The 16,308-nt window shown below is 37.5% G+C and overlaps 1 protein-coding gene across 45 annotated transcripts in view; it reads right to left on the bottom strand.

The window, feature by feature from the left end:
- PTPRD (protein tyrosine phosphatase receptor type D) overlaps nt 1-16,308 on the bottom strand; it is a 1,732,597-nt gene that overhangs the window by 149,803 nt on the left and 1,566,486 nt on the right. For 20 of the 45 annotated variants that reach the window (XM_050942985.1, XM_050942995.1, XM_050942996.1 and 17 more), the window contains 6 exons: nt 15,784-15,917; nt 14,194-14,338; nt 10,394-10,699; nt 9,285-9,478; nt 6,721-6,747; nt 4,622-4,739 (listed from right to left, as the gene is read on the bottom strand). In XM_050942985.1, coding sequence (XP_050798942.1) covers nt 4,622-4,739; nt 6,721-6,747; nt 9,285-9,478; nt 10,394-10,699; nt 14,194-14,338; nt 15,784-15,917 — 924 coding nt within the window. The remainder of the gene's footprint in view (nt 1-4,621; nt 4,740-6,720; nt 6,748-9,284; nt 9,479-10,393; nt 10,700-14,193; nt 14,339-15,783; nt 15,918-16,308) is intronic. The other 25 variants (XM_050943018.1, XM_050943016.1, XM_050943017.1 and 22 more) reach the window with 4 other exon arrangements.

The raw sequence follows: 16,308 nt of genomic DNA, 5'->3' as shown, positions 1-16,308 counted from the left end.
CAATGTTATTGGACAATTACATGGGACTATTAGCTTGCACTGATGCAAGTCTGACACTCCATGTTATGGGCTGGATAAATGTAAAGGATAACTTGTGTTCACTGATCAAATTTTCACAACAAAAAAGAATCTTTTCTTTAATCTTTTGAACTGTACATTTTATCTTTTCCCCAGAACTACAGAAAATCAGTCATAATTAGAACTATTGATAATAATTCCAAAACAAGAGAACAAGAACACCATTTCTTGGTGAAAATTCTGCAGATGATAACCTCTTTTTCCATTACTCCCTTCATAAGTCCTGGCCATTGTCTACAATATGATGTTAATTCTGGTTTATTTTTATAGCCATTTACTACAGAGACTTCATTTTTAAAGCCTAATTCTTGTCCAAATAGGATCCCAAGCACTTTCTATGTTTTCACCCCACTTTCTCTAGTATAAAATGTATCTCTCTGATTAGTTCTGACCTTTTCCTGCTGACGGATACGAGTCAGTATTGGAGCAGAGAAAAGACTGTGGATGCTCTCGTAGGCTAAATTTTTCATTGTATTATAACTATTATTGAAGCCAATGGAGCATAAGCAAGAGGAGAAGAACCCACAAAAATAGAATAATAACTCGTTCAGATTTTTCGATGAGAGGTTTCTGGAAGCTGTCACTAAATTATTTATGCTATAAATTGTTTTTACTCTTGTGGCAGCCCTCACATTTAAGACCGTTTCTTTTAAGTTTGATTGGTGGTGCCTATATAAAAGAGGTAAAAATTACAGCTAGTTCTCAAGCAGAATAGAAAAGCCAGCAACGTTTGCCTGACCACTAAAAAAAGAATTTAAAAAATTAAAAATGCGTCTATGTTGTCTAACGGCAAAAGTAAAAACAGAAAGGAAACTGAAGAACAAGGAGCCTGACAGGAGAGTGACTGTGAATATGGAAAGTGAAATTTGACTGGAAAGTACTTCCAGTTCTCTTAGGGTGACCAGATGCCCTGATTTTATAGGGACAGTCCTGATATTTGGAGCTTTTTTTAATATGGACTCCTATTTCCCCCATCCCCTGTTCCAATTTTTCACACTTGCTGTCTGGGCGCCCTAAGTTCTCTCCTGTACATCAGTCCCTTGATAAAATAGTAACACTTTTTTGTTGCTGTATTGTAATTCATTTTAAACATTTGGGGGCTAAATTTATCACTGGCATAAACAAGCCCCACTGAAACTATTACTAAATATTTTAAATTGTGAACAACCACAGAAAACTCTCTCTCTCTCTCTCTCTATATATATATAGTGAGTATAATGACTCTGAGTGTACTTTGTTTATTTGATATATGTAGTTTTGTCTTAGCTATATGGGGCTATATTTTGTAATACATCAATAGAAGTTCCGCATCATGTTCAATACAATGAATGAAATCTTAGTAATATGAGACCTCACTAGAGCAAGCTGTTGTCAAATCTTTCCAGAGAAGTGAAGAAAGATTGACAGCTTTTGTGTGCAAATAATGAGGTTTGCAGTTAGTGAAGTGTGAATTAGTAAAGTTCAGCTGCACTACACTTTTGCAATTCATGATAAACTGTAAAATACATAGCTGTAAAAACAATTTATATGGCTATCATAGGTACCAATAAAGCTGAACACCTTTTTTTTTTTTTTTTTTTTTTTTTTTTTTACTACCGGCAAGAGTATTATTTTAATCATGAAGAAATATTTAAATTCTTTGATTTGTGACAGTAACTTGTTTGTATAAAGACTTTCTAGAAATATGATTACTGATACTAAAAATGGATATAAAACAGGAAACTGAATATGGTATGGAAAGTATATTCTGGAATGGAGACCTTAGCCAAATACCATTACCACACTATCAACTGAGGTTACTGAAGGCTCACCCTTGTGAAATAAACTTGACAAACCTTCCCTAAACATGAGTATAAACTATGGTTTTTAAATACTAACTAGACATAGTAAAACACTTAATTATCACCAACTGATTCATACCTGCCTTAAAGTAGTTTTTCACATATGGTGAGTTTTCACTGGGAAACATTTAGAGTCCAATTTTCCTCCCATGAACACTAGTTTTACAGTGATGTAACTCAACTGACTTTAATGGAGATACCTCTTTTAAAACAAGTCTAAATGAGAGTAGCAAGTCAGGCCCTTAATTTGTTTTGTAGTATTTTTGGACCATTCCTTTGTAGAAGCTCCCCATTAAATGAAAGCTGTCAGAAGTTGACAGGCCGTAAATTAGAATTATTAGCTTTGCTTTGGTATGTGAGTTTAGGAAAGTACAAGTGCATCATTCCTCCATCTGCCTACTCTATTCTTGTGAAAAGGCAGGGTCTGAAATCTGTCTATACATTCTGTAGTATGCTTACCATTCCCTTTTATAAATGCCTGTATGAGAATCCTCCTTACTACAGATAATAAACCATAGCCAGGTCTAACATATTGTCTGAATGGGTATTCATTTAGGGAAAAAAATATATGGAGCAGCAAAACGCTGAGTTCCTGTTTGTGCAGAAGATTGTGGGCTGGCAGGTGTGGACATTTACCAGATTGTCATGGCATTGAGTAAAGGGACAATGCCAGTGATGTAAGCCAATACAGGGCTCTGGGTTTGTTCTTTGAAGGTCATGCAGCAGAGGAATTCCATTACAGCCTTTGTTTTGGAGAGTTTATAGATTTTTTTCAAGTGACTGGAGATTTTTTTTGTTTTTTTAAAGGAGAGGGACACAAAATTTTGGGACAGTCAAAGTTGACAGTGCCCTTCTATGGTCAATGTAAAGACCACCAGCTGAAGCTGGAAGTTTTGCTTCTATCATTCCATATCGTACAATTATAGTTAGAGACTGGAATGAATTTCATTAATCAAAATATCATTGAAATTACTGTGTTTATTAGAGCTGGGAACTGAGTTTTGGAAAAGGTTTTGGGTCAAGTTTTGCTTTTACCTACATCAGAACCAAAAGGGTCCAGAAGAGGACTGCATTTTGTCTGAACTACTACAGTTCATTGGCGAAGTGGAGCCAGATAAAATATATCTGGTGTATATTAGTCATGAGTAATGAATGGAAGGTACTGGAGAAGCTGGAATGCAACTACATGATCAATCTAGTCCAGAGATGGGCAAACTACGGCATATGGGCCACATCCGGCCTGCAGGACCCTCCTGCCCGACCCCTGAGCTCCTGCCCCAGGAGGCTAGCCCGTGGCCCCACCTCTGCTGTTCTCCATCCTCCGCAGCCTCAGCTCACCCCTCCGCCAGCTCAATGCTCTGGACAGTGGGGCTGCGAGCTCCTGGGGCAGCTGTAGATCCCAGCCTGACCCCTTGCTCTGTGCTTCACAGTGTGTGGCTGTAGCGCCGCCAGCCACTGGTGCTCCAGGCAACACGGTAAGGGGGCAGGGAGCATGTGTGTGTGTGTGTGTGTGGATAGGGGGCGGGGTGGTCAGAGAGCGGGGAACAGGGGGGTTGAAGGGAGGCAGGGCTCCTGGGGGACAGTTAGGAAGGAGTGGGGGTTTGATATGGCAGTGGGGGGCAGGGGTTCTGGGGGCAGTCAGGGGACAGGGAAAAGGGGTGGTTGGATGGGGCAGGGGTCGGGGGGGCAGTCAGGAAGGAGGAGGGGTTGGATGGGGCGCTGGGGAGCAGTCAGGAGAAAGGGAGCGGGGGGGGGGATGGGGCAGAGGTCCCAGGGGTGGGCTATCAAGGGGCAAGAAGTGGGGGCAGGGGGGCGCAGATAGTCAGTGGGAGCCGGGCCACGCCCCCTCCCCTAACCAGCCCTCCATACAATTTCCAAAACCCAATGCGGCCCTCAGGCCAAAAAGTGTGCCCGCCCCTGATCTAGTCACTACAGTTGAGATTCTCCTAAGTAGTCTAGGAGATATGGCTATATCTGCCACGTAAATTATTGAAGATGTGTTTCTAAACCCACTAGACTGCTTTGAAAAGCTCAGCCTGGGTAATTATAACATATATACTGTTTGACTTCCCACAGTTACATAATCCATAGATTATTGTTATGATAGTTTATAATAGTGTTAGAGGGCTGTTATGATTTATCATGACAGGTATGGAGTGTTTTTATGGCCATGTTATAAAACCAAGAAAATGAAAATTTGTAAGGAAAATAAGACTACCTTTCTCCTTTACTATGGGAACTCCAATTTTAAAGGTCTGGTAGGGTTCCTCACAAAGTATTTTCTTTTTCTGTGGGGAGAGGAGGGTACTGTCCATTTGGCAGAACATTTCTTGCTCCTGCTTACTGCAGTCCACTCTGATCTGTCGGCATTTGTCAGAACAATCCTCTGTTTGCTATTTGCTGATTTTCCCCTTGCTTACAAAATATATTGTGGGGTGCAGAAGAGAAATTACCTAGCAGTAGGTTTATAGTTAAAACAGAATTTTTCTGCTACATCATTAATTTAGGAAGGGACTAGGATGGGGACTTGTTCCATTTTTTTGGCTCAAATGAAGAAATCTGCTTACAAACCAAATGCTCCCTCTGTCCTACAAACACCTTCATTTGCACTAGAGACAGCATCCATACAGCAGGTGTATCAAAACAAGTATTGCAAGTGGAGAGACAGCCAATTCAGAGATGAAGGAGTATCCAAATATTACCTGCACCAGTGGTAGACACTAGTTTGGGCTTGCTACGTGCTCCATCTCCTTTTGTTGTGTAGGCTGTCACAGTGAGGGAGTATGTAGTTTCAGGCTGTAGTCCAGAAATGATCATTTTCTGAGATGAAATAAAACAAGAACACATATTAAAAATTCATTCCTTACTAAGAAAACGAAGAATAATCTAATCAATTGCTACATATCACATAAAGTACATATGCTTTTGTGCTACCTGTAATGAAGATACACATTGGAGTGTATCAGAGGAATGTTTTGTGAGTGAGACACTGTAATGCAGTATGTTTCTCTTTTTTCAAGTAATACAGACAGGGCATTTCTAAGTAGCATGCTTCAGGTAGTTTTATATGGCTTAGACCAAAGAACGAATGATGTGACCAGTGTAATAATCATCCTGTAATGTATTGCCTGGAGAGTCTTATTGCTATTGTGAAATTAATGCAAGTTGAAAAATAAGTTTGACCTAGTAGTTTACTGGCCATTATTGACATAGGTATGAAATCACTAGCAATAAGTCAGAGAGCTCCAGTTTTACCCACACTTCTAAAGCTATTTCAAAATACACTAAGTACAGTTCACCAGAAACACTATTTGCCTTCATATATAGATTTCACAACAACTTGTACTTGTTACAGCACTACTCATCCAGGAATCACTAAATGCTTTACAAATTGTTAACTACTCAAAATCTCAAAGAGCCACTCAATCAGCATTCTTAGAGCAAACCTCAGAGCTCTCAGGCAAAGTACATCAGCAACAGAAGGGATTAATTCTTAACCAATACAAAGAACAGGGTGTAGTATATGCAAAAACCAAAAGAGACCTTTTCACTCACACATGTACATACACATGGAGGCCACCTAAAATAAAGACTTGTTTTTGCTCTAAAGGCAGCAAGAGAAAGTTTTGTCTTGATAAATCAATCAGGCAGATAAGCATTATTATCTGTTGCTGATCCATGGGTAAACTGAAGAACAGAGAAGTCCATTTATCCAAAGTCACACAGTTATCATGGCTTCCAGTTCTCAGTCATAACCATTAACCTGCACTCCTTCTCAATTCTGTGTGGCTGAATGGATTTACACTAATTTCAGCATTGCTAAAGGAATGGCACACTTCAATGTCAAGAATAAATAGCAAATGTGCAATCATGTAATCTTCAAATGCAACAACCATAAAAGTTAACAGCAAAATTATGGGCCCAACTGTCTACAGTAAATGGATTTTTCAAAATATGACGATAGGAACACTTTACAGATTAAATTAAAATCTGGACCTATATTTTCAGTCACTTGTTAGCAGTACCAAAATTACTAGGTAATAATGAGAAGGGATGGGTGAAATGTTTCCAGTAAAAAAGAACAAATCTGAAAATTCATCCCCAAACTCAATTCTACCCAAATGGCAAAGTCGAGAAGAAAGACATTTCACTTTCAGTCTTTTAAAAGGCAATTATAAATGATGGTGACAATTTAAAACTATAAAAGCAAAACAAATGACAGTTTTCTTTTAAATAATGATCACACACTAGCCTCATTTGGAGTACGTTGCATTCTACTGTATGCAAGGATAAATAAACACATACAGTAGTGTCTTTTAAAAAGGCAATTTGAATGTAATAAACACATTCCTTAGACCATAAATACTGTGGGACGTTTGCCTTCCTTGGTTCGATTGGGAAGTGTACAAAACAGACACATGTTCCAAACAAAAAGAAAGATGAACTTGTACTTCTGCTGCACACTACACGTTGAATACAACAAAATCTCAAGGGTGACTACTAGGCAAATCCAAACTGTTTTTGTTTTCTTTCTGTAATACCTTCTTTTAAAGCATAGTTTCTTTGGTTGCATTGCCAGGCAAAGTTAGTTACAGCCATCAAAACCAACAAAAACACAAAACAATGTTGTACGTTTCAGCACCATGCCAAACTCACAGAACAAAATAAAAAAAAAGTGAGGAAAATTTCAATTATATGTTAGTACATGCATTTGTGCAAATGACGAAAACATTTACAAAACAGAAAGAGGTTAAAAAAAAACAACACACACTTTTTGTCTGACCAGTCAACAACTACTCACATGTTCAGCAGTATCATCATATTCCCACTGATTCAGAGTAAAGAATGGTGGAAAGAAAAACAAAAGAAATGAAGAGAGGTTTGTAGCCTGGTTGAGGCAATTTTGTTGTTCGTAGTAAAAATAAATAATAATAATATTTAAAAAAAAACTCTCCAAAAACTGGCTGGCAAAATCAAATAGCCTTTGAAATCAGGTTAATGAAATAACCCTCAAAAGACATGTGGGGAGATAATGTTTGTGTTTTTGTGTATTTACATATGTATGAGTAGCGTGGACAATGTATCAACAGTCCCTGTCTATGCTGTATTCTGATAATTCAGAGATCAAAAGAAGATCCTAGCATTTAAATGAATTGTAAACATGGGCTATCTCAGTATTCATCTCTCTTTGAAATGTACCATGAACTGTGGAAGAACAAGCAAAACAAGCAAATGGCCTTATGATAATTCATATAGCTAAGTACTGGTGATGGACTTCCTTCAAAGTCATCCTAATTACCTTCTGTTCCTCAAGGAAATCCCAACTTGTCAAAGAGGACATGAAATTCTATAAAAGATCCTTGGGCCCTGATTCTGTCATCTCGGATCTGCTTAGACTTCATCAGGGAAGTTTGAGTCACAAGACTGAGTTCCCAGTTATGAGATTTGGACACTGGATTATGACCTATGAATTGAATTCTAAAGGAACTCTTTGCAACTACAAAGTTCACCATCTCTGCTATGAATCTGAACCTCAATGAATTGAACTCATGTCTGTATGTATAATGATCTTTTAACCATACATTCTCTTTTTTGTTTTTTAATGAATTTTAGTTTAGTTAATAAGAATTGGCTGTGGCGTGTATGTGGGTGAGATCTGAAACATTCATTAACTTGGGGGGTAATGTGTCCGATCCTTTGGGATTGGTAGAACCTTTTCTTTTATATGATGAAATAAGATTTACAGATATGTTCATCATATCTGATGTGGGTATCTGGATGAAGGCCTGAGGCTGGATCACTTTAAGGGAACTGTGTTGTTTGGACTTCCGAGTAACCAGTAAGGTAATAAAGAAACTGTTTTATGCTGGTTTGGTGAATCTAAGTATTGGAATATCCCACCAGCTTTTGGGGATTTGGCTGCTCCATTCTTTGCAGTTCACCCTAATTGAGTGACCACAGCTGGCTCCCCACTAGGACCCTGGCCACACTCAGAATTGCAAATTTGTAGTAAACCGCAGGCATTTATGGTTCATTCTGTTTAAACTAAGAGAGCACAATGTTTTGCCAAATAAATAAATACATAATTATGTAAAACAAGAAAATGGACCTCTTGAGAGCTGGCACAATACTATTTAAATAGGCATGTCAACAAAATTGAAGGGACAAGAGATCAGTGCCCCCCCAAATGAATATAGAGAGTTGCAACTTATCTATTAATTCCGGGGGTGGGGGGGAGGGCTGCCATCATTTACTAACATCAATCATAGAACTGGTTAAGATTTAACTGTTTACTTTCAATTAAGGTGATAATATCTGATGACTTTTAGGGTGACCAGACAGCAAATGTGAAAGATCAGGATGGGGGAAGGAAGTAATGGGAGCCTATATACGAAAAATACCCCCAAATCAGGACTGTCCTCCTAAAATCAGGACATCTGGTCAACCTAGATGACTTCCTATTATTCACATACAAAACAAGCCCAGGCTGTGAGAGGTGTGCAAACATTTATAGCTTTCCCTTAGGCGTATACATCAGAGGTATAATTCAGGTAATCTCCAAGTCCACAAAGCGTAAGTATAGCCTACCATTAGAATCCTAATACTAGAAGTTCTTTTGATCTTGATGTGATCATATACATGCCCCAGAACACACATTTCTCTATCATATGCCATGATTTGTAAAACAGATCGAACCACTTTCTCAGCATCTGCGTTTTGCAGCTGAAGCAACCTTAAATTTTTAAGACAGACTTACTTGATAGTTATTGATTTGAATGATGTATTGTGTTATTTAAATACATGAGTGAGTTCTAAAACTATGACACAATATTCAGGCCTCATTTGATGAGAGTGGTAAGATGGGCATACGCTAATGCTTTCAAGGCAGTACTAAATGCGCCAAAGCAGAGTTCTAATCTGCCTACTTCTGGTTCTGATGCTAAAACATTGAACAGATTATTCCATCCAGGAATAAGAGTTATCTGTGTGAAATATCTGGTGGCTGGATCAGACAGCACACATGCTAAAAGGCACTGACTATGATCTGCTCGGATGCCCTTTGGCACTCTTCCAGAGGACATGCAGATCATGAAGTGTGTAGGTTTAGGGGAGCCTGCAGATGGTTACAAAGAATTGCACTAAACTTAGCTGTTTTTCCCCCTCGTGTATGCATACACAGGCTGTCTGAATTTGGCACAAGAAATTGTAAACATAACCATGGAGAACCTACTAAAATGGAAATAAAACATGTCAGCTTGTGGGCCAAAGTGGAGGGGGAAAAAGACAGGTAGTTATTTATATGTATTTTGTAAATACAGCATTTTTACTGCGGCCTATAAACAGAATAGAAAATAATCTAGTTACCTGTGCATCAGCCAGCATGACATCCTTCAGCATGGGTTGACCCTTTGGCTCTCCATTTTCCATCCTCACATAATGAACCTGGTATCCTCGGATCTGACCATGCTGCTTATTGGGTACAGGCGAGCGCCATGACACTTTAACAGAGGTAGAGTTGACAGCCTCTACCTCGACTTTGCGAGGAGGACCACTAGGAACTGGAACAACATCATTGGATAAAACAGAATTACAGGCACCTGTCCCACCCACTTAGAGTCTTTTTCTTTCTCTCTCTCTTTAAGGACAGACCCACTATGTTTTCTTTGAAGAATACAAATTGTTCAACAAATGAAAATGCTCAACCAATCTGCTCTACCTTTCAGTGAAAAGATCAAAAAACATGACTGATGCAAAAAATGGAAGAAAAAAGAGTATTAGAGAAATAGAAAAACATGTAAAAATGTACAAAAGCCAAGGAAGATGCTTTGAGATTCAAAGCATTAAAGTACAAAGAGATATTTTGTAATTGAAATAATAATAATAAAAAAACCAAAAGATTTAAAAAAAAAAGTTCCCTTTTGTTTTGATTGGGTTTGGGTTTTTTGCAGTGGAACAAAAAGGTGGTTGATAATAGGGACATCTTCTGTTATATTCAGATATGGAAGACATTTGACAACCTAGATATTTAAAATAAAAATATGTAGAGCATCAGTTTTCCAAAGATTTTTTTTAAATGCACCAAAGAACAAGAAGGCCATTCTTAAAAATCAAAAGACATAAGCTTATCAGACAGAAGAGTTAAAAAAAAACAATAAGAAAAATGCAGAAAGATCCCCACCGTGAGATCTGTGATTTTTTTTAATAGATGAGGAGGGGAAGAAAGAGCAATCTAGGTAGGTTCGAAGGAGTAGCAGTTTCAATTTGCTCAAAAAAACCCCAACTTTGCCTTTAAAGAAAAATTCAAAACTGACGTAGCAAAGGCAGACCTTTGATTAAAATCACATGGTGATAGTAACAGTGATTTGGAGAAAAAGAGGAGCAGGGACAAAAAAGGAATACTCTCAGCCTATACAAAGACAGCAGATCGAGAGAGAGTCATAGAGGTGCAAATGGATGTAGTGGAGGCAACATACCATCTTCATCTGTCCGAATCAATACTGCTAAGCTCTCTGGGCCAGGTCCGACATCAGTGTGGGCAGTCACAGAGATCCGGTATTCAGTCCATTTTTCCAACTGTTCCAAAAGGTACTGAGTAGTGTCCGAAGAAATTCCCAAAATTTCATGGGGCTTGTCATCTTCCCCATCAATCCCAATGTACTTGATTGAATATTCTGTGATAATGCCATTCTGTTTTTCCACCGGTGGAGGTTGCCAACTTACCAAAATGCTAGTGGAGCTGGGGCTGGTGCAACTAATGTCTTGAGGAGGAGCTGATGGCTCTAATTTCAGTAGTGGGTTAGAGGAGGATTTGAGTGAAAGGACAGGAGTGGTTGAAAAAAAAGAAAAAAACATGAACAAAAGAAAAAATGAAAATAAATAAAAAGGGCAACCAAATAAAAAAACCCAAACCCCATAGAAACTTAAAAAGCAAAACGTCAGACAATTGTATGCACCTTGGCTTATTAAAGTGAAGAAATTAAAAATGAATAAACCAACTAAATGGTGAAAAAGGATGTGGGGGGAAATACATGAAAATGAAGCCTCAAAATAATATTACCTACCTGCAATTAAAATTCTTCTTCAAATAAAAACAAAACGTGATGCTTTTATATGTCTATTCATCTATCCTTGTAATGTCTGCAATTAGTGCAAGTTAGGATATTTTAAATGATTATTTTATGTATGTATTTCTTGCCAAATTTTAACTTATACTGTACAGTCAGTCTTACATTCATTGAATACTTTTTTTCTTTTACTATATTCCAGATAATTTGCAATAATTGCTAGAAATTGCTTGAGAAATTCCCTTTGAAACTTCCCTTCTGTCCCCCGCTCCCCCGCCCCAAAAAAAGATTATATTTTCATTTTTCTTTTTACAACTGAGTCTGCCTGGATCAAGTAAACTACAAATAATGTTTAAATGGAAAGCATTTATTTAAACATTTATTGTAGCCAACATAGTGTAAAAGCATGCAAAGTCAATAGAAGATGAAGAAAATCTTAGTCAAACGTTTACCTACCAGGACAAAAAAGTGACAGGCTTGTTGATTCTGACTGTACCTTGTACTTACCCTAGATCAGCTCTCAGTTATATTTTTTAACTCCTCTTGGAGACACCTTTGCAAGTGAAGAATTAAATCCTACCAGCAATTTTTTTGGTTATTTCAATAAACTACCACCTCCGCGCATTTTGTCAGCAAAATAGCTATTAAATCTTACTAAAAGACTTCCCTAGCAAAACAAAGCAAAAAGATTCAAAGCTCTGAATTTATACTGTTATCTTACTTCACATGAGCATCCATCATTTAGATCAAATATAACTTGTATTAAGAAGACAGCTAAAGTGCTTGCCCACTGTGTGTGATCTAGTCTCTCCCTCATATCCTTAAAGGAAAACCAAATGGATTTTTGGTACTACTTGGCACATCAAAGATGATTAAAGCAGCTGAAGAGTTATAGGGCCCTGCTGTGACCTACTGCAGTTACACATGTATCTTTTGGTCCCTCACAGATCTTCTGTGTGGATCAATGGATGTTCCTCTGTGTGGTATTTTACCCTTCTCAGGGGAAAGTAAGTGAGAATGTACCAGCATCTGGAGGAGTTGAAGGGGTAGATTAGCTTTTTTCTTTACAAAAAAGTAAATGATCAAGGCACAAATCAAGTACACAGGATATACTGGTCATTACACTACAGAGCATGAATCTGTCTAGGAAGTATAAAAGGAAGTGAAAAGACTCGTTCAGGATATTATACTGACAGACAGATATCTCTGTAGCAGCTTTCTCTGAAGCCATGACTGAAGGTTACAAAAAACTCTGGAGAATATTTTGGCTGTATCCATGAGAGATTTCTATTTTTTTAAGTATCACAGGGTAGCCGTGTTAGTCTTTATCCACAAAAATGAGGAGTCTGGTGGCACCTTAAAGACTAACAGATTTATCTAGGCATAATCTTTCGTGGCTAAAAAAAACACTTCTTCAGATGCATACAGAAGCATACACTTCTTCCACGCATCCGAAAAAATGTTTTTTTTTTACTCACAGAAGCTTATGCCCAAATAAATCTGTTAGTCTTTAAGGTGCCACCAGACTCCTAATTTTTTAAAATCATTATATTAAAATAAATGCAAACCATTCTATCTTGTGTAATTGTTTTTTTAAAATGCAATTTCTCCTTTACTTTGTAAGGTGATTTTTACACCATGTGCAATCTAGTAAACAAATCTATTAGGTCTTATCATATACCATGGCGTAAATTGGAAGTTTGCCATTGATTTCAATGGGATCTCTTGCAAAAGTCTGGCTACCGAGTACTTTCTTTTCATATATATCCTTTGCACTTTTTCATGTATTATCTCAATATGTAAAATAAAAAGAAGGCTACACACAGTGTAATGTCATCTTACTCGCCCTGTCCCATTTATTTCTTTCTTACATAACCAGGAAATGGAAATCAATGGCAATTTTGACTGTGCACAGAGTACAGGATTGGGCCTTAAATATTTAACTTGTAGCCACACTTAAATCAATTCCCACCCACCTTTTATGATGCTCATGCTCTCACGTGTAACTGAAATGGTCTCCATTAAAGGAAATAATTTTCTTCTATATCAAAATACTTGTTTTGCATAATTAAAATGACAGTGCCCCATGACATTATACTTGATTCTTAAATAAGGGCTGCACAAATGACAGCATAATTGGGCCCTTTGTGTTTATTTAAAATGCCACAGACATGCCTCAGGAAGTTCACATTACTCATAAAACTCAAACTCTAAAGCAATTGTTCTTCAGGTACCTTATTTGTTACTAATATCTCATCAAACACTATCAAAGCATGACAGTATAAATACAATAGCTCGAGCTGACTAATGCAAACCAGAATTTCAATGAGGCTTTGCAGTATTTATTTAAATAACCTTACTTCACTAAAAGTAATGAACCAATCAGCCTATAGAAAATGTAAACACATGATGGAATAAAGTTTGAAAATGGAGCAGTAAAGCTAAAGAATTACACAAAGTAAACTTTAGCTGATTATACCAACTCTTTGGGATGTAATTCTCCATTACCTGAAGATCCCTTTAGTTAAGCTTCAATTTACATGTTTTTAAATTCCTATATAAATTCCCATCAGATTATTTCAAATAAGCACTATAAATTACTCACATCATTTACATGAACAGCCAATAGAATGTGGTTTTCTTGTGTGTATCAAAATGACCTATAATACTAAGGTGCCCACCTTCCAAAGATTGGTAAAAAAAAAACCATTAGGCAAAACTTAGAAAGAATAACCATAGTTATCAGCATGCCTGTTAGTGCATACAGTCCTGGAACCTTCAAATGTACACGTTCTGCAGGAAGAGCATATCTGGATAAAAGGAAATAAATTTTATAGAATTTACACGGCGGAGCAGGAAATGACCAGGCAGGAACTTTAAGGCACCAGACCATATAGGAGGCATGCCCTGCATGGAAGATCGTTAGTATGCTAGTGGTGCACCTAGAAGCTATACTGATATCATCATAGTACTGCCTCTTTAGACATTCTGAAGATGTTCTGCTTCTTCTCCTAAGGATATGCAAAAGCCAATAATAATTCAAAAACAAGTCTTCTAAGCCTATCTATTATAAATATATATCTTAAGCACTGTCCTGCTGTCGTGTTACTGAGACTCTTGCTCTCTGTTGCTGTCTTACTGGCTTATCTGGCTGTGTCTGCTCAGCAGATACAAGTAGCAGAATAAAGCAAGAAAGGAGAGACACCTACTTGACTGCATGGTTCTCGCTGAGATTTCTGCAGTTGAAGCACCCAGGCCTTGCGGAGAGCGGGCAGCCAGACGGAAGTAGTACAAACTGTTTGGCTTCAGGCTTTGCAGGCGGTAAGACGTAGTTGGCTCAATAGAAACACGTTGCTAAAGATAAGCAATAAGAGAACTGGACGTACTGATAAATATCCAAAGATACTTATTCAGAATGTTGTCTAAGGAGAAAAGCCCTCCTGAGACACTGATAACAATGTCATCAATGGGATTAATTTGTTTAAAACTTCTTTAAAAAATGTGAACATAGCATTTTAAACAAAGTAACCTTAACCAAACAATGAAAGGAAAGTAACTCTATTACCTACAATAAATAAATAATGAAAAATGATTTTTTAAAATAAGCAGTTCAATGAATCAAGCTGCTAGGGAGAAATTTTGTTTGACAGTTTAAAAGGGATTAAATAATTATGTTCAAAATTTAAAAGAATATTTGGACACTGACAGATGACTAGAGCCTCATCTACTTATCTACATGTACTTATCACTCCAATAAAATTGGACTTTTATGGGATGGGTGATCTTGGAGTTAAGGCTAGCCTATTGTTAGATTTGCATTCAAAAACTTAAGCAGCAAATTCTTCTAAAGGCATAAATATTATCAAGGACCTATAATCAGGACACAGTAGAAGTTTAGGTAGGGGCACATATTTCATATGGAATTAAAAGATAGATCTGGGAACTCTCCTCTTAGCAGTCTTTTTTAGCTGCTGAGCATGTGCTTACATGTCTTCAGTACAATGAAGAACTTCTATAAACCTAAACTCAGTGAAGTAGCAGTAACCAGCTTTTGCTGTATTCCCAAAACAGCAACAAGATAGTGACGCAGGAGGCCACTGACATATCTAGCGTTCTCCTGCTGTCTCCTGAGATCACCACTCTCGTTCTTTGCACTGGAAATCAGCTTTATAAAATTGAACATAGAAAATAAGAAGAGACTTGTTTTTTTTAAAAAAGATTGATTTAATGCAGCCAAAGAAACATTTAAAATGCTAATTCTTTATAAAGAGCAAACAACAACATCTAAAAAAGGTATCTTATGATTAGAAAAATGTATTATCTTCCTGAAGCACACTGAAAAATATCAATTACCATGTTCTAAAAGATTCTCATTTATTGACTAACAGAAACAACTATTCATTATGGGTGAAATCCTGGCCCCATTGACTGCAGTGGGGCTGGGATTTCTTCCTATGGGTCATTCCTAAGAGCTGGGCAAAGTCTGTGAACTCCATGCCCTGGAGGCAGTAAAGGGTTGGACAGCCTGAACTAGCCTTATCCCTTTGGAACTGGGAGCAACCTCCATGCCCGCTTTTCCATGAACACCCGTAAAGCTTCCTTTGGCCAGTAGCCACAGAGCCTTGCTGGTAAAAGTGCTCAGAATCTGCCATCAAGCTGGTTGCTCTGTTGAACAAACCATATAATGTCAACACTCTCATATACTAGGAAAGCAGCTAAGCTTGTACTTCTCAATCATTGCAGCCTTTCATGTCTTATTCCATTAAAGAAATACAAAAGGTGAGTAAATTTTCATTTACCTCTTCACCCTGATCCCCATCTTTGTAAACCAGTTCATAGCTGGAAATGGTGTCAGAGCGGGGAGGGGTCCAAGAAAGTAATATGCTTGTTTCAGATTCAGGTTCTGCTTTGAAGTTCAGCGGTTGCCCTGGGACTAAAGTGGAAAGTTATACAGAGTTACCACCTATTTATTTCCCTTGTTCAATACTTATTATTAAATATTTTCAATTATCATTGTAGTACTTGGCACAATACTATCTTTTGTTTTAATTTCTGAACTTAAACAGATAATTGATGCAGCTGTACTAAGAAATAGGTACAAAGTGAAAAAAAGTATGCTGTAGTATAATGATATTACCAACTTACATTTTATCCTAAATTATTTCAAGGTTCCTCAGAAACTATACACAAAGAAATGATATACAAAGCACAGAAATATTGTCATCCTACAAGTGGACTATTGATGCCTGTTTAACAGTTTACAGCAGTGACTCTCAACCTTTCCAGATTACTGTACCCCTTTTAGGAGTCTAATTTGTCTTGCT

The sequence above is a fragment of the Gopherus flavomarginatus genome, chromosome 3 (assembly GCF_025201925.1).
Source record: "Gopherus flavomarginatus isolate rGopFla2 chromosome 3, rGopFla2.mat.asm, whole genome shotgun sequence".
In the NCBI taxonomy this organism is placed as follows: Eukaryota; Metazoa; Chordata; order Testudines; family Testudinidae; genus Gopherus; species Gopherus flavomarginatus.
This window is presented reverse-complemented; position numbering and strand designations above follow the sequence as displayed.